This window comes from Stegostoma tigrinum, chromosome 10 (genome assembly GCF_030684315.1).
Source record: "Stegostoma tigrinum isolate sSteTig4 chromosome 10, sSteTig4.hap1, whole genome shotgun sequence".
Taxonomy (NCBI): domain Eukaryota; kingdom Metazoa; phylum Chordata; class Chondrichthyes; order Orectolobiformes; family Stegostomatidae; genus Stegostoma; species Stegostoma tigrinum.
In genome coordinates, this window is record NC_081363.1 from 81,442,836 (window position 1) to 81,466,614 (window position 23,779).

General features: G+C 45.8%; 1 protein-coding gene across 4 annotated transcripts in view; it reads right to left on the reverse strand.

Annotated features, from left to right (window-relative positions):
• rad51b (RAD51 paralog B) overlaps positions 1-23,526 on the reverse strand; it is a 521,470-nt gene extending 497,944 nt beyond the window's left edge. For 2 of the 4 annotated variants that reach the window (XM_048538505.2, XM_048538504.2), the window contains exons 1-5: positions 23,374-23,526; positions 22,574-22,667; positions 8,802-8,915; positions 3,278-3,394; positions 1,300-1,436 (exon numbers count right to left, since the gene is read on the reverse strand). In XM_048538505.2, coding sequence (XP_048394462.2) covers positions 1,300-1,436; positions 3,278-3,394; positions 8,802-8,915; positions 22,574-22,657 — 452 coding nt within the window. In that variant the 5' untranslated portion in view covers positions 22,658-22,667; positions 23,374-23,526. Of the gene's footprint in view, positions 1-1,299; positions 1,437-3,277; positions 3,395-8,801; positions 8,916-22,573; positions 22,668-23,356 lie in introns of all 4 variants that reach the window. The other 2 variants (XM_048538503.2, XM_059649305.1) reach the window with 2 other exon arrangements.
• Between the last annotated feature and the right edge of the window lie 253 nt (positions 23,527-23,779).

Below are 23,779 nucleotides of genomic sequence, written 5' to 3' on the forward strand. Positions count from 1 at the left end.
AACCCAGGCAGACATGGGGAAAATATGCAAACTCCACACAGACAGTCACCTGAGGCTGGAATTGAACCCAGGTCCCTGGTGCTGTGGCAGCAGTGCTAACCACTGTGCTACCGTGCTGCTTAGCCAGGGTTACTATTCCAGCCTGAAGGTGGAGTGAGGGTTATACAAGGCCACAAGGTTACACTTTATGGTATTAGACAATTCTCCCACTGCAGATGGTGTCATGAAAGAATTGCTTAGATATCCTTGGTCTTGTTCCACTTAATAACATAAAGATGAGAACAGTGCTGGAAATGCTAGTTATGGCCTTCAGGAATTAGCCGGGAATAATTTTAGTGGTAAACAACTTGATGGTGGCCACTGAAGTTTCTCACACAGAGTACATTCAATGCTCTTGCCTCCTCCAGGAAATTAAGAATCCTAATGTTTTTATGTCATGATCAATGGGAAATTTTATTGAAGTTAATGTTGAGCATACAGCATAACATTATCCACCTACCTTTGGTGGATCCACATTTATTGGATGCCCTCAAGGCAGGTGAAGGAGGAAGCAGGGATGTTACAGAGTCACACAGCATCGAGACAGACCCTTCCAGCCAAGCAGTCCATGTAGACCACATTCCCATACTAAACTAGACCCACCTTCCTGTACTTGGCCTATGTCACTCCAAACCGTTCCTATTCATGAACTTATCCAAATGTCTTTTAAGCTCTGTAACTGTACCTGCATCCATTACTTTTTCACAATTCATTCCATATACAAACTACGCGCTCTGTTAAAAAAAATTGCTCCTCACGTCCTGGTGAGGAGAGAGGTGATTGCTGATGGATAGAATTCTACAATGTGTACAGTCAAGCTGTTGGCTGATGAGTATGGAACAGTTCTCTCAGGTTTGGAAATAGCTGGAGATGTTGTTGAGGAGGGTCTTGCAAAGATTAACTAGCACAAAACTGCCTTCTTTTGTTCCAGTAAGGTATCTTGGTCACTACTGATTTGCCTGATTTCTTCATTCAAGAATTACAACAGGCCCAACTGCTAGGGCAATTCAAGAATCAACCAATTACTGTGGGACTGGAGTGAGGTACAGGTCGGACCAAGTAACAGTGAAAAGTTCTCTTCCCCAAAAAAGGACAGGAATGAAATACTCGCCAAAAAAACAAAATCACTAGATTTATTCAATTCAATTTCTCAGCATCCCATGGCAGGATTTGAACACTCCACATGTGGCTTTATGGTCTACTGCCATAACCACAACATTGGTATACATTGAATTATTAGCACTCAATTATTTCTCTCACCTTTCAGCACTAAAAGCAGACTCGGTGTCAATGTAAATGACTGCTCCATCCAGACCACCCATACGGATAGGCAAGGTGGCCAACACGCTCAGCATCATACAAAATTGTGTTTTTCCACAGCCCGAAGGACCAGTCACCTAAAAACAGGAAACCTTAATTGGGAACTGTTCTGTGAACAAAATCCAAAATCCAACAACAAAATCCACCAGGCCATTAGCTTTATACAATAACACATGCCTTACGGTTAATAAAAAAAATTCCAAGAATTAATTCATACAATTGGAGTCCAAAATGCAGTCAGTCAGGCCGTAGCACACTAGGCTACATATACGCCATTCTACCCCAGCAGAATGACCTCCGCAGTTACAAATTCATGTCATTTATGGTCCAGATCACAGTAGTCCCATGTTTGATTTCCCAGTCTATTGAGTTGCTTGTACCAATAAAGTTATTACACTAGACGTCAAATGTGTCTTTGAAGGAGAAGAAATAAATTGGTTATAGCTGCCACACAGACACACCTATGATAGATGTGCAGGGATGTCAGTGAGCAGCAGCAACAACAAAGCTCCAGTTGCATACTTCAGGAAAAACAGCGGAAAAGGCTGTAGCCCACAAATAGTGGTACCATCAGAGGGGCTTGGTCATTATTTAAGATGCTAAGAGAAAGAATCATGACCAGACTATTCAGAACCTCAAGCCTGTTCTACTATTCAATAAAATTATTGTTGAGCTTCTACCTTAACTTTACCTTCCTGAACTATCCCCATATCCCTCAATTCCCTTACCATGCAAAGAAACTAAGTCAAATACTCCTAACAACTAAACATCCACAACTCTGATGAAAATTCCAAAGATTTACAACATACTGAGTGAAGACATTTCTCCTTGTCTCAGTCCTAGATGGTGGATTCCTTATTCTGAGTCTATGACTCCCGAGTTCTGGACATCTTAGCAAAGGGAAACATCCTCTCAATGTGTGCTGTCAAGCCCCTCTTGAAAGGTCATCTCTCATTCTTCTAAACTATAAAGAATAAAAGCCATGTCTCCAGAATTACTCATTACTTTTAGACAGATTGCAAGTGCAGCAAGTCGACAACAAGTGGCCATCACAATTCAAAAATAGTACAAGTTCTGTGGAAGACCTGGTGTTTTGATTTCAATACCAACTTAAGTAACTTTGTTGTCTCAATGTACAGTTTTCACATTGTCAGCAATTCATGAGCTGAAAACTGAATGTGACTTTCAGTTGCAATTTAGGTTTGTACAGAGATTTGGAGTGCTCAACTCAGCATGAAACACAGTACTTCCGTCCAGGAGCCCTGTCATCTTGCATCATGTTAAAGCTTCTCAAGTTGTCCAGAATACATTGTCACTTTCCCACAACTACCAAAGCAGCTGTAGAGAGTGACAAACTGATACATAGGAAACACTCAAAATAAGATTGATCACAATTTCTCTTCCCAGATGCAAGTTTCCTGAAATTAGCATATCAGTAGTCCCATCATTATACTTGATTGACTCTTATCATACTCCAACTCCAGTTTCGACTTCATGAAATGTGGGCAATTTATTTCAACACAGGGACTGAGACTTGCCCCAATCTTTCAAAGTCAGCAATTCCTATTTAAAGAATAACAAGAATTAATGTCCTCATTGCTGACTGGATGAACACAGCTGATCTAAGCAAGGTGGGTGAAAAAAGATAAATTACAGATCAAAACTGAAACAACTTGGCGACTAATCATCAGAATCACAGCTCCTGATCAAATATCCAACACTGGAGAGCTCACCAGAGCAAATATGGTCTGTGAGGGGGTCAGTCAATACTGGGTGGGATGTGCATGTTGAAATCAGAGCCTCAAATAATTCCATCATGACCTGACGTACATGTTGTGCTGTGATATATGTTAGTGTTAGAATGAGCTTTCAACAACGGACAAGATTGGTATGAAGTGGGAGATTTCTTGAACAATACCTCAGTCAGGGTTCCACAGGCTAATCCACCATGAAGGACCTCGTCGAGTTTGCTCAGAGAGGTGGGGAAGAAAGCAGTGGATGGTTTTGAACATCTTTCTGCATTCATTTCAAGTGCCTGACAGGAACAAAAGCAAATATCTTTGTAATATTACCTGTTAAACAATGAGAATTCTATAACTCTAAAATGTTCTCCTGCTAGCCACTAACCAAAGCATGAACAGAGATTGGGGATCACATGGTTCTATGGATGCTGGTATTCCTGACCCAAGGACCACCCTATTCTGTCCTCTTGCACTTATCAGATTTTATCCACCCCACTGTAGATGGCCAAGTCCTCTGCTGCATAAGTCCTAGGATTTGAATTATTTCTTTAAATGAAATGTCACTCAAGTGTAGCTACCTGGCATAGCGTTTGATTAAATGCTCTATGATGTGGCTCCACGTCAATCTTTGATAGATAACAATCTTAATACACCTTGGGATGTTCTACTATGTCAGACACATTATACAAATACAAGTTGAGCTTGTTTCCGTTCACCTGAGAGCCTATCCATTGTTTATGTCTAGCAGCAAACTATTTTTCATTCGCTCATAGTTTGTGGGCTTCACTGGCTCAGCCAGCATTTTTTGTCCATCCTAGCTGCATGTGAGGAGGTGGTGATGAGCTGCCTCCTTGAACTGTTCAGTCCATTTGATGTAGACAGAGCAACAATGCCATTAGTGAGGGAGCTCCAGTATTTTGACCCAATGACGGTGAAGAAATAGCAATACAAGTCAAAGTTCGAAAACTGCAAACGAGGATGGTGTTCTCATGCATCTGCTGACTTATCTTTACAGATGGAAGCGATTGTGGGTTTGCAAGGTGCCATCTATGTAAACCTTGCTGCGTTTCTGCAGTGCATCTTGCAGACAGTACTACTATTGCTATTGAGCATTGGTGGTGGAGCAAGTGAATATTTGTAGTTATGTTCTCAATCAAGTGATCTGCTTTGTCCTGGATGATGTCAAGCTTCTGGAAGGTGATGAAACTACACTAGTTCAAACAAGGAGAGAGTATTCCATCACATTCTTGATATGAACCGTGTACATGGTGGACAGGCTTTGGGGAGTCAGGAGGTGAACTGCACGCTGTAGGATCCCTATCCTCTGACCTGTTTTAATGCCAAAAGACTAGCCAAATGGCTAGTCCAGTTCAGTTTTTGGTTAATGGTAACCCCTAGAACGTCGGATTCAGAGGCGGTGATTGCACTGAACATTAAGGAGTAATGTTAGATTGTCTCTTATTGGAGATGGGCTCTGCTTGGAATGTGTGTCACAAATGTTGCTTGCCACTTCAGCCCAAAACTGGATACTGGCCAGGTCGTGGTCCATTTGAACCTGGACTGTTTCAACACCTGAAGAATTGCGAATTATGCTGAACATTGTGTAATCATCACTGAACATCCCTACCTCTGAACTTATGTTGGATGGAAGGGTATTTAAGAAGCAGCAGAAAATGGTTGGATCCAAGACATTACCCCAAGGAATTTCAAGTCTCATCTGCTCCAGTGATGTGTGATCACACCTCTAACTTGCTTAATTAGAAAATACCTACCCTGAGGGCCTCCCGTAGAGATGTCCAGGAATTGATATTTCTGACTTTCAGAAATCACCTTCCTTTAAGTTAAGTTTTCACTATGCCCACTGAATACAGCTTTGCTAGTGTTCTTTCATGCTGCACTTGATCAAATACAGCCATGATGTCAAGGGCAATCATTCTCACCTCAGCTCTGGAATTCAGTTCTTTTGTCTACATTTAAACAATGCTGTGCTGAGGTCAGGAACTGAGTGGCCAATGGGGAACCCAAGCTAGGCATGAGTGAAGCAAGTTATCACTAAACAAGTGCTGCTCGATAGCACAGTTGACAACATCAGTTTACTAATTATCGAAAGTAGACTGATGGGATGGAGTTTAACCTGGTTGAATTTGCTTTTTGTCTATAGGACATACTGAGGTAAATTTCCAATTTGTCAAGTAGATGCTGGTGTTGTAGCTGTACTGGAACAGCTCGGGTAGTTCTGTGCATAAGTGTTCAATACTATTGCTGCAGTGTTGTCAGAACCCGTAGGCTTTGTACTATCCAGTGCTTCCAGCTATTTCTTGATATCATATGGACTGAATCGAATTTGCCAAAGACCAGCATCTGTGATGCTGGGATCCTCTACAGGAGGCCAAGATGGATCAACCACTCAGCACTTCTGGCTGAAGATTGTTGCAACTGCTTCAGTCTTAGCTTTTACACTGATGTGATGGGCTCAACCATTATTGGGGGAAATGGAGATATTTGTGCAGTCTCCATCTCCAGTGAATTTTTTTAATTGCCCACCACCATTCACAGCTGGATTTGGAGGACTATAAAACTTAAGTTTGATCGGTTGATAGCTCTGACTACCAATTGCTGCTTATGGAGTCTGGCATATAAGAGCCCAGTTGTAGCTTCACTAGATTGTGACCTCACTTTTAGGTAAACCTGGTGTTGCTCTTGGCATGCCCTCCTGCACTCTTCATTGATCCAGAACTGATTCCCTGGTTTGACAATAATGCTAGAGTGGAGATATGCTGGGCCATGAAGATGCAGATTGTGTTGGAGTACAATTCTGCTGCTGATGGTCTACAGCATCTCATGGATGTCTAGTCCTGAGCTGCTAGATCTGTTCAAAATTTATTTTACTGAACATGATTCTTGTGGCACACAACGTGATGGAGGGTATTCTCAACGTAAAGACATGGTTTTGTCTCGACAACAATTGTGTAGCATTCACATTTTCCAATATGGACAGATCATGGACAGATGCACCTGTGGCAGGCAAATTAGATAGAATGAGGTCAGGTGTGTTTTTCCCTCATGATCTGCTGCAGTTCCAGTCTAGCTGCCATGTCCTTTAGGAAAAGTAGAAAACTGTCAGTGTGACATTCACAGCTATGCAGTTTCCATCAAAGTTCAGGAGTAGGAACACTGGCTCACTTTTATACACCTTAACCAAGTGGCACTTATACAACTGTATTAATGTGACTGTAGCTCTGGACAAGATTGTTTCATTTACAAGGTCAGACATCAAATTCAAGCTTTCTGAGCTTTAATGTATAAGGAGCTACTGTTATCCATTTAAGCTATTATGGAACTTGGGCAAGGATATGTATTACCCCTCTTTCCCATCTGTCCCCAAGACTAAAGGAGTACGTAGGTAATCTTTCAAATCAATTCTGAATCCAAACCTGATTTCAACTCGATTCAAAATTTAACTCAGTTCAGTGCTAGGAACCAAACTGTAACTTTCAACACAGCAGAAGCCAACATTTCCACTCACTAATAGGAAACTGTTTGTCAGAACATTTCTTTAGAAGCTGGTTGCATCTAAGCTTCAGCTAGCAAAAGTGTCCTCTTGTCTCTGTGCAAGTCGCAATGTACAGAACTGCTCTGATTTATCCACCTCTCAATGGGACCCATTTGGCTGAGATCATTTTCTGCTGATGCCTACTGACTTCAGATTAGTACCACATTATTGGATATCTGGTTTAGCTCTTTGCAACATTAATTTTTACCAACAAGCAAAGTCATTACTATGGATAAAAAACAAAATGTTAGAGAAACACAACTGGCTCACACCTTGGTAACATTGCCCAACATCAGCAGTCTCACATCATCTGCTGCTGAAACCCACATTCTTGCCTTTATTACTTCGAGACTTGACTATTCTTAAAGGCGTGTGGCTGTTCTCTCACACTACACTCTTCATAAACTTGAGGGCATTCAAAGTTCTACTGCCCATGTCACTGCTCGCGGCAATTCCCATTCACTTGTAATCTGGGTGCTTGATGAGCGACATTGGCTTCGAGTCAAGCATTGTCTTGATTTTCAAACTTTCAGTTTCTTTTCAATTTTTCCCACATTATTTTTTTCCCTGGCTTCATCCCTCCATACCTCGAATCTCCTCCAGATGCACAAACATCAGAAAAATACGTGTTCCTCTAATGCTGGCCTCTCATGTTTCTACAATTTTAATTGCTCCTCCACTGGTTTTGGTCGATTCAGGAAAAGCTCTCGGATATCCTCATTACCTGTCTACTGCTCCACCTTCCTATCCTCACTTCAGAAACTCATCAAAACCTGCCTACTTGACCAAACTTTTGGTCTTCTGACAGAATATTATGTTGTATTTTGTTTTATAATGGTACTGTGAAGCACTTTGAGACACATAATTATACTAAAGACATTAATAAATACATGCTAACGTTATTGTCAACAACGCTATCACCAGCATTTTTTAGCCAGCAACTTGCTTACCCATGCTCCTTCTGCCACTCAGTTCCAGATGTCAATACAGCGTTGGTCAAAAGGTAGCCGCAGTCCATAGGTAAGGTCACAGCAACATACAATTTTTTTTTAAATGTTAACTCTAAAGATTTAGTAACAATGACAAGGCCAATAGTTATCTCCAAAATTTTAACACGGAAACGATGGATGAGGAAATGACAATTATGTTCAGCTTATAAGTGGATGTGGTGAGGACTGTGAAACAGTAGGCAGCAGCGCCTGGAGGAGCAGGAAATAGAAGGACACCAAGACAGATGGTCAACATCACTGAAAGGAGCAGGTGATAAATGAAGCCTATGGCAGGCAGAAACAGCAGTAGATTCATTACAGATGATTGGAATTGGTTCTTGCCCTACTACAGAAAAAGGAACTAGCTGTTTGGCAGGTCTCTGGTAAGTCTTTGATTCCTAAATTTTAACACAGGGAACAAACTGGCGTTAAAGTAAATAAAATATACAAAAGGTAACGTAAATAAGAGAACAATACAATTAAAACTTATTAAGGGTGGCAGTTCATGTGATATACCAAGGCTGCAGCATGTAGAAGAATTCCTGAATACCACTGCTAAACAGGGTAAACACATCGGCAGTAAGTGTTTGATGTTGAAGCAGCTTTGGCTCAGCGTTTTTGAGCTAAAGGCTGAACTACATACAACTACATGCAGGTTCTACTGCACACTGAATGATTCATAATAGGCATGCTCAAGGATAATGGTATTGATTGAATGAAAACCAGGTTCTTGTATCACAAGTGACCTTATGCTGAGAGTTCACATCCTGGCCACGCCGTTAAGAGGTGATGAAAGGATGGCTTTAAACAGAATTTTTTTTAAAGAAAACAACAGTGATCAGGGAGATACTGGAAGAATGGGGTAGTGGGATGATCTAAATCCACACAGAAATCCTACAGTAGATTGAATGGCCTGATTCTGTGATGTGTAGTTCTGTAATTTATGGAAAAATATGGATGTATTCTTCCATCAGTGTCTTTATAGATCAAACAATGAACATTTGTTTTATGCAAATATATATATATCCCCAAGAACTGTGTAAAAACCCACTTAGCAAAGAAAGAAAAGACAGGAGAAAACCGAACCAAGGAACAAGTTACAACATTAGAAGCTGATATCGAAAATCTTTCAATGATTTAACAATAATCTTCACTTACAGTGACCATTTTAGGAGCACAAGCCTTACTGACAGTTTTTACGAATGCAGGAACCTTGCGGATACTCTGACCCGTGAATCTCATTAGGTCCAGTGGAGAAAGGGATAGAAAGTCCTGTTAAAAAAAACAAATACGCATTCTCAAGATGTAGAGATTACAATGCCTTTAATAAAGCTACATTTCTAAATTAAAATAATTGAACACCGAATAAAGCATATAGAAAATCTGTGGAAGATGGTTGGTCAGAAAGACCCAAAATTTAGCCACAGTAGTAGGCTGGTAGGTTTGGAATGAAGAAAGATTTGCATTTATATTGCCTTTGCACAATCTCAAAACACTCTTCAGCTAATAAAGTATTTTGAAGCACAATCAGAACAGACATTCGGATTAAGATGTGGAACCATGCAGCAATCCAAAAGCCTCTGAGCAAGGTTGGCTAAGTTAAGGGACTATAAATTACTGCACATGCAGGTAAATAATTTCAGGAGATACAAGGATAATCATACTTAAAAATGCTGGCACACATGCAAAAGAAAATTACAGTGAATACTGGCACTATTGTAATGTAGCAAACGGGACAGGAGCATATCGACAGTGAAGTTCCACAAACAGAAATGCTATTTTGACCAAAAAGGATCCATTATAAGGGAGGGTGGCTAAGGAATAAATCTTGGCCATAACGCAAGGGGCAATCCCTGCAGTTCTTTCTCAAATAACATTGAAATTCTGAGTGCAGGCTTATGCCGGAAAAAGCCTCAGTCACAGATGTTGACATTGAGGATGCATAGATATTTTACCATTCAAACTCAGAGGAGAGAAACAGAATATAGGCCTGAACAGCATGACAGAGGCAGGATGGACTCAGGTCAAGAAGAATTTGTAAACTCGCATGATCGTGAAATTGACGTATTCCAGCTTAGGAAACCAATTCTCAAGGGCTGTATTGATGGACAAGCAGACAGGACTTTCAACAGCATTGGCATCAGAGCAGTTTAGGTCTGGATTCTGCAAGTATCAGAACTGGTCGATGCAAAGTGTGGGCAGAGATGATACAACTGCACTGTCTGCTATGCAACAATCAACCCTGTATGCACACACCAACCCAACATAGAACATAACAGCACAGTACAGGCCCTTCGGCCCTCAAAGTTGTGCCGACCTGTCATACCGAACTGAAGCCCATCTAACCTACTCTATTCCATGTACGTCATATGCTTATCCAATGACAACTTAAATGTACCTAAAGTTGGCGAATCTAATACCGTTGCAGGCAAAGCGTTCCATTCCCTTACTACTCTCTGAGTAAAGAAACTACCTCTGACATCTGTCCTATATCTTTCACCCCTCAATTTAAAGCTATGCCCCCTCGTGCTCGCCATCACCATCCTAGGAAAAAGGCTCTCCCTGTCCACCCTATCTAACCCTCTGATTATCTTATATGCCTCAATTAAGTCACCTCTCAACCTTCTTCTCTCTAACGAAAACAGCTTCAAGTCCCTCAGCCTTTCCTCATAACAACTTCCTTCCATACCAGGCAACATCCTAGTAAATCTCCTCTGCACCCTTTCCAAAGCTTCCACATCCTTCTTATAATGCGGTGCCCAGAACTGTATGCAATATTCCAAGTGCAGCCGCACCGAAGTTTTGTAGAGCTGCAGCATAACCTCTTGGTTCCAGAACTCGATCCCTCTATTAATAAAAGCTAAAACACTGTATGCCTTCTTAACAGACCTGTCAACCTAGGTGGCAACTTTCAAGGATCTGTGTACATGGACACAGAGATCTCTCTGCTCATCTACACTGCCAAGAATCTTGCCATTAGCTCAGTACTTGGCCTTCCAGTTACTCCTACCAAAGTGCATCACCTCACACTTGTCTGCAATAAACTCCATTTGCCACCTTTCAGCCCAGCTCTGCAGCTTATCTATGTCTCTCTGCAACCTACAGCATCCTTCGTCACTATCCACAACTCCACCGACCTTAGTGTCGTCTGCAAATTTACTAACTCATCCTTCTACGCCCTCATCCAGGTCATTTATGAAAATGACAAATAGCAGTGGACCCAACACTGACCCTTGCGGTACACCACTAGTAACTGGTCTCCAGGATGAACATTTCCCATCAACTACCACCCTCTGTCTTCTTTCAGCAAGCCAATTTCTGATCCAAACTGCTATATCTCCCACAATCCCATTCCTCCGCATTTTGTACAATAGCCTACTGTGGGGAACCTTATCGAACACCTTGCTGAAATCCACAAAAACCACATCAACCGGTTTACTCTCATCTACCTATTTGGTCACCTTCTCAAAAGAACTCAAGAAGGTTTGTGAGGCACGACCTACCCTTCACAAAACCGTGCTGACTATCCCCAATCAACGTACTCTTTTCTAGATGATTATAAATCCTATCCCTTATACCTTTTCCAACACTTCACCAACAACTGAGGTAAGGCTCACTGGTCTATAATTATCGGGGTTGTCTCTACTCCCCTTCTTGAACAGGGGAACCATATTTGCTATCCTCCAGTCGTCTGGCACTATTTCTGTAGACAATGATGAGTTGAAGATCAATGCCAAAGGCGCGGCAATCTCCTCCCTGGCTTCCCTGAGGGTCCTAGGATAAATTCCATCCGGCTCAGGGATTTTATCTATCTTCACCCTCTGCAGGATTTCTAATACCTCTTCCTTGTGAGCCTCAATCCCACATAGTCTAGTAGCCTGTATCTCAGTATTCTCCTCGACAACATTGTCGTTTTCTAGAGCGAATACTGTTGAAAAATATTCATTTAGTACTTCCCCTATCTCCTCTGACTCCACACACAACTTACCACTACTATCCTTGATTGGCCCTAATCTTACTCTCGTCATTCTTTTATTCCTTAAATACCTATAGAAAGCCTTAGAGTTTACCCTGATCCTATCCGCCAACAACTTCTCATGTCTCCTCCTGGCTCTTCTGAGCTCTCTCTTTAGGTCTTTCCTGGCTACCTCGTAGCCCTCAAGCACCATAACTGAGCCTTCACATCTCATCCTAACATAAGCCGCCTTCTTCCTCTTGACCAGAGATTCCATCTCCTTCGTAAACCACGCCTCCTGCGCTCTACCGCTTCCTCCCTGCCTGACAGGTACATACTTATCTAGGATACACAGGAGCTTTTCCTTGAATAGGCTCCACATTTCTAATGTGCCCATCCCCTGCAGTTTCCTTCCCCATCCTATGCTCCTTAAATCTTGCCTGATTTCATCGTGATTGCCTGTCCCCCAGCTATAACGCTTGCCCAGTGGTATACACCTATCCCTTTCCATCACTAAAGTAAACATAACAGAATTGTGATCACTATCACCAAAGTGCTCACCTACTTTCAAATCTAACACCTGGCCAGGCTCATTACCCAGTACCAAATCTAATGTGGCTTCGCCCCTTGTTGGCCTATCTACATACTGTGTCAGGAAGCCCTCCTGCACACACTGAGCAAAAACTGACCCATCTGTAGTACTTGAACTATAATGTTCCCAGTCAATATTTGGAAAGTTGAAGTCTTCCATGACAACTACCCTGTCTCTCTCACTCCTATCGAGAATCATCTTTGCTATCCTTTCATCTACATCTCTGGAACTATTCGGAGGCCTATAGAAAATTCCCAACAGGGTGACCTCTCCTTTCCTGTTTCTCACCTCAGCCCATACTACCTCAGTTGACGAGTCCCCAAACATCCTTTATGCAACTGTAATACTGTCCTTGACCAACAATGCCACACCTCCCCCACCTTTTACCATCTTCTCTGTTCTTACTGAAACATCTAAATCCCGGAACCTGCAACAACCATTCCTGTCCCTGCTCTATCCATGTCTCCGAAATGGCCACAACATCGCAGTCCTAGGTACTAATCCATGCTGCAAGTTCACCCACCTTATTCCGGATGCTCCTGGCGTTGAAGTAGACAGACTTCAAACCAACTTGTTGCTTGCCGGTGCCATCTTGCATCCCTGAAACTTGATTTCGGGTCTCCCTACTCTCAACCTTTTCTTTTTTCGAACTACAATTTTGGTTCCCACCCCGCTGCTGAATTAGTTTAAACCCACCCGAATAGACTTAGCAAATTTCCCCCCAAGGATATCGGTATCCCTCTGGTTCAGGTGATGACCATCCTGCTTGTAGAGGTCTCACCTACCCGAGAAAGAGCCCCAATTATCCAAGAATCCAAAACCCTCCCTCCTGCACCATCCCTGTAGCCACGTGTTCAACTCCTCTCTCACCCTATTCCTCGCCTCGCTAGCAAGTGGAGAAAGTGAATAATGCAATATTGATGCAGACAATTCAATTTTGATTTTGTTCAATAAGAACATGCAATTTGGGAACAGGAGTAGGATAAGTGTGCCTTCAAGCCTCCTCCAGCACTCAATAAGATCACAGCTGATCTGATTGTGTTCTTAGGTCCACTTTCCTCAACATACCTCCAGTACCTCCTGAGGAGATAACGCCCATTATTATAACTCTCTTAAAACATTTCTCCCCTATCTCTGTCCTAAAAGGGAAAGTTCTTATTCTTAAAATGCAGCCCCTAGGTCAAGTCTCACCCACAAATGGAGACATCTTTCCAGTATCCACCCTTTCCATTTCTCTCCAGTGAGTGTAGAAATAGGAGGATGGGGCAGATAAGTGAGTGGTTGAGGAGATGATGCAGGGGCCAAGGATTCAGTGGGATCTCTTCCGGGGCAGAAGCGATCTGCACTGGAAGGGCAGGTTGCACCTTAACTGGAGAGGGAGATTTGCTGGTGCTACTCAGGAGGCTTTAAACTAGTATGGAGACAGTCTTGGGGGGGGGGGGGGGGGGGGGTACGGGATAGGAGGATCTTAAGCAGTAGTGAGAAAAGAGAGAAGGTTGAGGATGTTTGAGAAGGTAAAGGGAACAAGCTAAATAGACAAGGCAGGCAACAGTATGGCAGAGAACAAGGTAAGACTGAACAATTCAACTGCATTTAATTCAATGCAAGAGGCCTGACTGGTAAGGCAGATTAACTCAGGGCATGTATGAGAACATGGGCCTGGGATAGCTATTACAGAGAAACGGCTGAAGGAGGGACAGGACTGGAAGCTCAGTGTTCTGTGGTATAGATACCATCAGAAGGTTAGAACGGAAGGCAAGAGAGACAGGAGAGTGGCATTTTTTGATTAGGGAAATCACGACTGCTGTACCTAGAGAGGATTCATGGATGATTGTCCAATGAAGCTATGTGGGTGGAATTAAGAAATAAGAAGGGGCTGATCATCTAGCAAGTTTAGAGAAGATTTGTAGCTCAGGTTGAGGTTCTGGATGGGAGTTTGCTCGCTGAGCTGGAAAGTTCGTTTTCAGACGTTTCGTCACTTTTTTTAATTTGAAAAAATCTACTTTATTCATAGAATGTACAAAAAATAAAAACATTTATACACCTACCCAGTCATACAAGCTACTCCCGGTTACCAAAGGGGTATGTACACCAACTAAAGGCAAAAACAAAACAAAGAAGAAGAAAAAACATAGCAAAGTAAATACCCCGGCAGTCGTCTCCCTGCACAGTCCCTGTTGGCCCCCTGACCAGTTGGGGAAGGCGTCAGCTGGGCCCAGTTACCAGACAGGGCCCTTTTTTTATTCTTGACGAGGGGTTTCATACGGTGGTCTTTCCCCACCGCGCATTGGCGGCGGCTGCCCCAAGCTTTAGCATGTCCTTCAGCACGTAGTCCTGGACCTTGGAGTGCGCCAGTCTGCAACACTCGGTCGGAGTCAGTTCTTTCAGTTGGCAGACCAGCAAGTTGGAGGCAGACTAAAGAGCATCTTTCACCGCATTAATGGTCCTCCAGGCGCAGTTGATGTTGGTCTCAGTGTGCGTCCCGGGAAACAGTGCATAGAGCACAGAGTCCCGTGTCACGGAGCTGCTCGTGGCAAACCTCAACAAATACCACTGCATCCCCCTCCAGACCTCCTGCACATAGGCACACTCCAGAAGGAGGTGATAGACAATCTCGTCCCTCCCCGCAGCCGCCTCGAGGGCAGCGTGCGGTGGCACAGAGATTCCGGACGTGCATAAAGGATCTCACTGGCAGAGCCCCTCTCACCGCCAGCCAAGCAATGCCCTTGTGCTTGTTTGAAAGTTCTGGCGATGAGGCATTCTGCCAAATGACTTTGGCAGTCTGCGTGGGGAACCACACGATGGGATCCACCCTCTCCTTTTCCCGAAGGGTCCCGAGGATACTATTTGCTGACCACTGCCTGACGGCCTTGTGGTCAAAGATGTTTCCTTTCAAAAATTTTTCCATGAAGGACAGGTGGTACGGGTGGTCCAACTACTCGGAGTGTTCCGCGGCAACAAGGCCAGGTCCATCCTTCGTAACACCGGGAACAGGTAGAACCTCAGTAAGTAGTGACACTTGGTGTTTGCGTACCGAGGATCTACACACAGCTTGATGCAGCCGCACACAAAGGTAGCCGTCAGGGCAAGGGTGGCGTTCAGTACGCCCTTTCCCCCATTTTCCAGGTCTTGGTACATGGTGTCCCTGCGGACCCAGTCCATCCTCGACCCCCAAATGAAGTGGAAGGCGGCCCGGGTGACCGCAGCGGCACAGGTCCAGGGAATAGGCCAGGCCTGCGCCACATACAACAGTACCAAAAGCCCCTCGCACCTGACAACCAGGTTCTTACCCGCGATGGAGAGGGACCGGAGCGTCCACCTGCCCAGTTTCTGCTTCAGTTTGGTGATACACTCCTCCCAAGTCTTAGTGCACACCCCAGCTCCACCAAACCAAACACCCAGCACCTTCAGGTAGTCTGTCCTGACAGTGAAGGGGATGAAGGAGCAGTCGTCCCAGTTCCCTGAAGAACATGGCCTCGCTCTTACCCCTATTGACTTTGGCGCCCGAGGCCAGTTCAAACTGGCTGCAGATGTCCAACAGCCTACTCACCGACCGACGATCAGTGCAGAAGGCGGCGACATCGTCCATGTACAGGGAGGTCTTGACCTGAAGGCCTCCGCTGCCTGGGATAGACACGCCCTTCAGGCTCATGTCCTTCCTGATGGATGCAGCGAAGGGCTCCACACAGCACATGAGCAAGGCAGGAGAGAGCGGACAGCCCTGCCTGACTCCAGATCTGACAGGAAAACGGTCCGATTCCTACCCGTTGATCGAGACTGCGCTAACGATGTCGGTGTAGAGCAGCCAGATCCAATTACGGATGCCCTCCCCGAACACCAATTTGGAGAGGATGTCCCTCATGTAGGCATGAGAGACCCTGTCGAAGGCCTTTTCCTGGTCCAGGCTGACGAGGCAGGTGTCCACCCGCCTGTCCTGCATGTAGGCGATCAAATCCCTGATGAGCGCAAGGCTCTCAGTGATCTCCTGCCCGGCACAGCACAGGTTTGGTCAGGGTGAATCACCGACTCCAGGACAGACCTGACCCGGTTGGCTATAACCTTAGCCAAGATTTTGTAGTCCACGTTCATTAATGAAATGGGACGCCAATTCTTAATTTCTTCCCTCTCCCCCTTCCTCTTGTAAATGAGGGTGATGATGCCTTTCCTCATGGACTTGCACATTTCCCCTGCCCGAAGCGCACTATCGTACACCTCCAGCAGGTCCTGGCCGACCAGGTCCCACAGAGCGGAATATGGCTCGACCGGTAAGCCGTCGCTCCCGGGAGTCTTATTCCTCTCCAAGGACTTGAGGGCTCTGATCAGCTCATCCAGGGATACCGGCCAGTCCAGCCATTCCCTTGTGACGTCGTCTGAGATCTCCGTGATAGACGACAGGAACGACTCGGAGGCCGTGCTGTCTGTGGGCTTCGCGTCGTACAGTCCGGCATAGAAGGATCTGCTGATCCTCAAAATGTCGGGCCAAGACGAAATCACCGAGCCATCGCCCTCCTTCAGCCGGCTAAGCACAGAGCTCTCTTTGTGCACCTTCTGAAAGAAGGAACGCAAGCACGTCTCGTCCTGCTCCACAAAGCGGACCCTGGACCGGAAGATTATCCTGGAGGCCTCCGCGGCAAAGAGCGAGGCTTGCTGGCCCCTCACCTCGTGGAGGTCCTCCGTGACATCGACCCCCCCCATCAACTGCAGGAGCAGGTTCTGCATCCTTTTCTGGAGTCACGATAGCTTTTCCCGCCTCTCTCTCGCCTTCCAAACACCCTTGAGGACAAAGAACCTCTTGATGTTCTCCTTCACCGTCTCCCACCAGTCGCCTGGAGATTCAAAGAGGGGTTTCACGGTTCTCCAACTCCCTCTTAAGCTCCTCGACGTTCTCTGGGGTCAACAGAGTCGTGTTGAGCTTCCACGTCCCCTTGCCAGCCTGCTGGTCGTCCTCTAAGTGACAGTCGGCCAGCAGGAGACAGTGGTCAGAGAAGAACACCGGCTCGACACCGGTGGACCTGACCGAGAACGCCCGTGACACAAACAGGGAGTCTGTCCTTGAGCGGATAGACACGTCTGGCCGCGACCAGGTGTATCTCCGCTGCGGTCCGTCTGCAGGGGTGCTGAAGACGTCAAGCAGCTTGGCGTCCTTCACCGTGCCCATCAGGTATCTGGACGTGACGTCCAGTTGATTCCCCCCACCTGCTGTCCCCACGCCGGATCTTCCATCTGCATCGATGATGCAGTTGAAGTCTCCGCCTAGGATGGCCGGCCTGGACGTAGCCAGCAGGGGTGGAAGCCGCTGCAGGATGGCCAACCGCTCACTCCGTACCGCTGGGGCGTACACGTCGATCAGCCTCAGGGGAGCGTTCCTGTAGGTGACATCAGCCACTAGGAGGGCGAACTGCTGGACACTCTCCTGGCTCAGGAAACTGTCCGTGCTGCCTTCCAGGAGGCATCCCCCCATCGGGGGTACAGAGGCAGGAGAGTTCGGCTCTGAGTCAGGTTGGGGGCACATTGTTTCCTGCTTCCCACCTGCAGGTTCCAGGGGGCCCTCCAGGGTCCCAGCCTCACGTGGCTGGGTGTTGGAGGGAACCTCAGGACACCTCCCGTCCCCTGGAAGCGGGGTGCCGCTTTCTTTCTCAGTGGAAGTCTTCAGCTTCTGCTTTGGGCGGGCCTCCTCCGAATCCCCCTCATCAGAGGAGCTCTTATAGCCCCCCTGTAGCTGCCTCTTCCCACCTGATGGTTGTGGAGCTGGGGCCCTCTGGCGTGCCTTCCTCCTCGCCTTCCAGACCGTCGTCCACTCCCCTGGGTCACCTGTCGCCTCCTCCATTGACTCCGGGTTGTCGTTGACGGCGGGGGGTGGGTGGGGGAAGAGCGGAGCCTGCAGGGGCGCTTTGCTGGCCTCGGGTCCATCCTGCGGGCATGGTCTCTCCTGCACAACCTGACCCTCCTGCACACTAGGGGGGGTCCTTGCAGGGGCCTTGTGCCTTCCTCTCCTCCAGGGGGAGGGGGGGCTTGGCCCGCATTGCCCCTGCTGGCGACCTGGGCGTAGGTGGTCCCCCACCGCAGGCATGCCCTGTACATGTGGCCTGCTTCCCCGCAAAGGTTGCAGCTTTTTCCTTTGGGCAATCCTTTGCAAGGTGTCCCTCCTCCCTGCAGATGGTGATTTTCCAGTCGGCCACCACGTGACCTGACCTACCACAGCCATGGAAGACTTTGGGTTGCCCTGCGTAGGTCAGGTAGCCCTTGCTCCCACCAATCGCGAAGCTGGACGGTGGGTGTATGATGTTCCCATCCGCGCCCGTCCTCAGCGTCACCCTGACCTGCCTCTTATTTGTCCAGATCCCAAAGGGGTCCATGATGTTGGTTAGGTCCCCTTCCACCTTCACGTACCTTCCAAGGAAGGTCAGGACATCAGCTGCTGGCACGTGCAGGTTGTACATGTGTACAGTGACCATACAGCTCCTCTGCACCGGCATCACAAACAGCGGGATGGCAGTCAGTACAGAGAGGGGGCCCTCACCTCCTTTTTCCTTGAAAACCTCCAGGAAGCACTCACAAAGCTTGGCGCTCCTTAAGGTTACATCGTAGAAACCTCCACCAGGAAAATCCTGCAGGCAGTAAATTTCTGCAGCAGCGAACCCACAATAGTTCAACAGGATCCTCTTCACGAAGGAGGTGTGGTCCACAGGTGCACCTTCATTCACCTTCTTCATGGAAACGTGGACGGTGTTCTGGACCCCCTGACCCGGGGCACGAGCGCTCGCCGCAGCCATCGTTGCAGGTTGGCTGCTCCCCCGAACCAGCATTAGGCCGATGCCAGCATTAAGATTCACTGCTTGCAAGGGTGCACAGCCAACCCGATGTCTTCCTTCCACCTCCAACACAGTCGTGCTCTCCTCTTCTTGGTCCACAAAAGAGTGGGTCTTTACTTTGTTCCAGATGTAAGCTGGTTCACTGAGCTGGAAGGTTCGTTCCCAGACGTTTCGTCACCATTCTAGGTAACATCATCAATGAGCCTCTGGTGAAGCACTGGTGTCATGTCCCACTTTCTATTTATCTGTTTAATTCCTAGATGCATGGCATTCCAACTGGAACTCCATCAACAAACACATTGATTTGGAGCCAATCTACCATCCTCTGAGAAAAAGAACAGGAAATGACATCACCAACGCAGGATGATGTTACCTAGAATGGTGACGAAACGTCTGAAAACGAACCTTCCAGCTAAGCGAGCAAACTCACATCCAGGGCTGATCATCTTGATGGGTTGTATTATAAGCCCTCTAACAGTCAGCAGGAAACCGAGGAGCAAATACGTAGGGAGACCTCAGATATCTTTAAGAATAATATGGTTGTAAAAGTAGGGGATTTTAACTTTCCAAACATAGACTGGGGCTGCCATAGGGCTTGGATGGGAAGAAATTTGTTAAATGTGTTCAAGAAAATTTTCTTTTTCAATACGTAGATGTACCTACTAGAGGAGGAAAACATAGCCTTCTCTTGGGAAATAAGGCAAGGCAAGTGACTGAAGTGTTAGTGGGGGAGCGCTTTGCAACCAGTGATCATAATTCTATTAATTTTAAAATAGTCATGGAAAAAGATAGGCTTCGTATAAAAGTGAAAGTTCTAAATTGCAGCAAGGCCAATTTTGACGGTATTAGACCGGAACTCTCAAAAAATGAAATCAGGTAGGCTGTTCACAGGTAAAGGGATGACTAACAAATGGTAGGCTTTCAAAAATGAGAAAGGAGTTCAGAGACAGTATATTCCTGTTGGAGTGAAGGGCAAGGCTGGTAGGAGCACAGCACACTGGATGACTAGAGACATTGAAGCTGTGGTCGAGAGAAAGGAGGCACATGTCAGGTGTAGCCAGTTGGGATCAAATGAATCCCTTGCTGAGTATAGGGGAAGTAGGGAGATACTTAAGAGGGAAATCAGGAGGGCAAAAAGGGGATATGAAATAGCCTTGACAGAGCAGATTAAGAAGAATCCAAAGCGATTCTCCAAGTACATTAAGGAAAAAAGAGCAACTAAGAAGAAAATAGGACTCCTTCAAGGTCAACAATGTGTCTACGTGCAGAACCACAGGAGATGGGTGAGATACTAAACAAATATTTTGCATCAGTATTTACTGTGGAGAAAAATCATGCAAGCTGGAGAACTTGGAGAAATAAACAGTGATGTCTTGAAAACAGATCACATTACAGAAGAGGTGGTGCTGGAGGTCGTAAAACACATGATGGTAGTTAAGTCCCCAACAGTATCCCAGGACATTGTGGGAAGATTAGGAAGAAATGAGAGGCCAGTAGTAGAGGTATCTGTATCATCTACAGACATGGGCAAAGTGCCGGAAGACTGGAGGGTAGCTAATGTTGTGCTTTTATTTAAGAAAGGCTGCAAGGAAAAGCCTGGGGAAACTATAGACTGGTGAGGTTGATGTCAATAGTGGATAAGTTATTGGAGGGGATTCTGAGAGAGAGGTTTTACATGCATTTGGTGAGGCTAGAAATGATTGGAGATATGGCTTTGTACAAGGGAAATCATGTCTCACAAACTTTATTGAGGTTTTTAAGGATTGGCCAAATAGATAGATAAGGGCAGAGCAATAGACATTGTCTATATGGACTTTAGCAAGTCCTTCAACAAGGTTTCGCATGGTGGACTGGTTAGTAAAGTTGGGCCACATGGGATCATAGGAGAGCTAACCAAATGAATACAAAAATTGGCTTCAAGGTAGGAGAGAGAGGGTGATGAGAGAAGGTTGCTGTTCAGACTGGAGGCCTGTGACTAGTGGTGTTCAGCAGGGATCTTTGCTGGGTCCAGTGTTCACCATTTATATACACGATTTGAATGAGAATATAGGAAGCACGATTAGTAAGTTTGCCAATGATATCAAAATTGGTGATATAGTGGGCACTGAAGAAGGTTATCTAAGAATAAAACAGTCTCTTGATCAGCTGGGCCAACAGGCCAAGGAATGGCAGATGGAATTTAATTTAGATAATTGTGAGGTGTTGCATTTTGCTGAGACAAACCAGGGCAGAACCTACGTAGTTATTTCTAGGGCCCCGAGTAGTGTTGCCAAACAGAGACTAGGGATTCAGGTAAACAGTTCCTTGAAAGTAATGTTACAGGTGGATAGGATGGTGAAGGCAGCATTCGGCATGCTTGCCTTCATTGGCAGAGCATTGAGCATAGGAGTTGAGATATCATGTTGGGGATGTGCTGAATATTGGTAAGGCTACTTTTGGAGTACTGCATACAGTTCTGGTCGCCCTGCTATAGGAAAGATATTATTAAATTGGGAAGGGTGCAGTAAAAATTTATGAGGATGTTACTAGGACTGGAGGGTTTGCGCTATAAGGAGAGGCTGAATAGACTAGGATTTCTCCCCCTGGAGCATAGGAGGTTGAGGTGTGACCTTGTACAGGTTTATAAAATCATGACATACATAGATAAGGTGAACAGCAAAGGTCTTTTCCCTATGGTAGGTGAATTCAAACCTAGAGGACAGTTTTAAGCTGTGAGGGGAAAGATTCAAAGAGGACCTGAGGGACAACAGCGGGTCATGCGTATATGATAATGAACTGCCAGAGGAAGTGGTAGATTCAGGTACAGTTACAACATTTAAGACATTTGGACAAGTAAATGAATAAGAAAGGTTTAGAGGGATATGGGCCAAATGCAGGCAAATAGGACTAGCTTAGTTTGAGAAACCTCGTCAGCACAGACTAGTTAAGCCAAAGGATCTGTTTCCATGGTGTATGACTGGGACTCTCAAGAATTTGTACGTTTCGATAAGAGCAACTTTATTCTTTTAGACACCAGCAGATAAAGACCTATTCTGTTCAACCTTCTTCATGAGAAGGATTAAGCCAGCAACTAAGCAAACCTTTTCTCAACTGCTTCTAAACCTAATCTACCTTTTTACAACTTAGGTCCCAGTGTTCATCCTAATGTCTGGTCAGGTGCAATCAGCTTCAGCAATTGGACGGAGAATAAATATACAATCAGCCACTAGTTTGCCATTATAGTGAGCTCCATAGGAAAAGGATATTTAGTGAAAATAGCAACTGGCTTGATAACATTATCATCCAACATCAAAAAATCCCAAATCACTGTCAAGATTCCTATCTGAAAGATGTCCTGTTGGGTATTGTATCACAGTACATTTGCTTGGGATTGCCTCTAAGGTAGCAATTCCTTGAAGAAAATGAGAAGGTAACTGGGAAAAAGAAATCGTTCATTAGAACAAACAAAGCTAATGTTCTTCATTACTCAATCAGGTCGTAAATCAAGTTGTTGCAACCTATAACTGTTTGCTCTAAGTATATCCATGATGAATATAAGCATCACCTTGCACCGTTCCAGCTACTGCCTTACCTGACAGTTTACAATCTGGTATTTGCTCAGCCTTTCACACAATTCTGAAGGCAGGCCTGTCCTCTTCAGCTTTTTGCTTGACATGTTTTGCAACCTAGTGCAGGAGAACAAAATAATATTGAACTAGATTCAAAATGATAGTACCATTACATCTATAAATAACACAATACTAATTGCATTGATTGTGCACACTCACTTCCCATAGGTGTCATTAAGTTAGCCAATCATGCCAAATGTCTTTGGACGCTGGGCTCAGTCACTGGGTCTGGAAGCAGAAGATGGACTGTCTTGAGGAGAGGGACAAGGGTGTCAGGCTTAGTCATGTGGATGGCAGAGTCAGTCACTGTGTCTGGGGGAAGAAGGCCAGGATCAGTCACTGGGTGTGGGGGAGGCGATCAAGAAAAGGTGTTGTGCACAGGGTCAGTATCCAGGTTCGGGCAAAGGGAAACATGGTGAACAGGGTCTGTCAATTGGTCTAGTGCAGGGACTCAGACAGGGTCCAGTGTCAGTCACTGCTTTAGGGGTGGTGGGAGGTACAGGGGTCACCATCTCCCCATCCACTGCTAGCCCCCAACCCCAAACGGTACTTAGCATCTTATAACTCATGTGTAGGCTCAGTGGCATTGCGCCATGACAGTGTTGTGAGCATAATTTACTTTGAACCTATCCGTCCTCTCACCTGATCTATTCATTGTCATGTTTCACCTGGATGAAACTGGAGTTGAACTTAAAGAAACTGACCCTGACCAACCTCAACCTCCAAAGTAACTGAGAATAGCCCACCAAGTGTCTGACCCTACCTTCCCCTACTTCCAGGGACTCCCTCACTCAGGTATCTACCTTCTCCACCTTAACCTGTCGGCGATCCGGTGCTTCTATTGGTCCCGATTCTCGCCGCGCGTCGGCCAATCCCCGCGAGAAATCATGGATAGACGCGCACTGGAGACCATGCCCGGAGGCCGCCCCGCGATTGGCCCTAGCGCTGAGGGTGACCGCCAATCCACGAACGGACATATTGCAGCCAATCACAGGGGCCGATAGAAGGTGGGCGGGTCCCGAGTCCCCGCAGCGTGTAACTACCGGCCGAAGGAGTGGCAATCGAACAGTGTGATGTCAATGTGGTGTCCTTATCGTATCTCAGCAGAGGACAGTCCTGCAGTCTTGGGCCCCCGTTTCTTTCTTCTTAAAGATCGTCGGTGATATGTG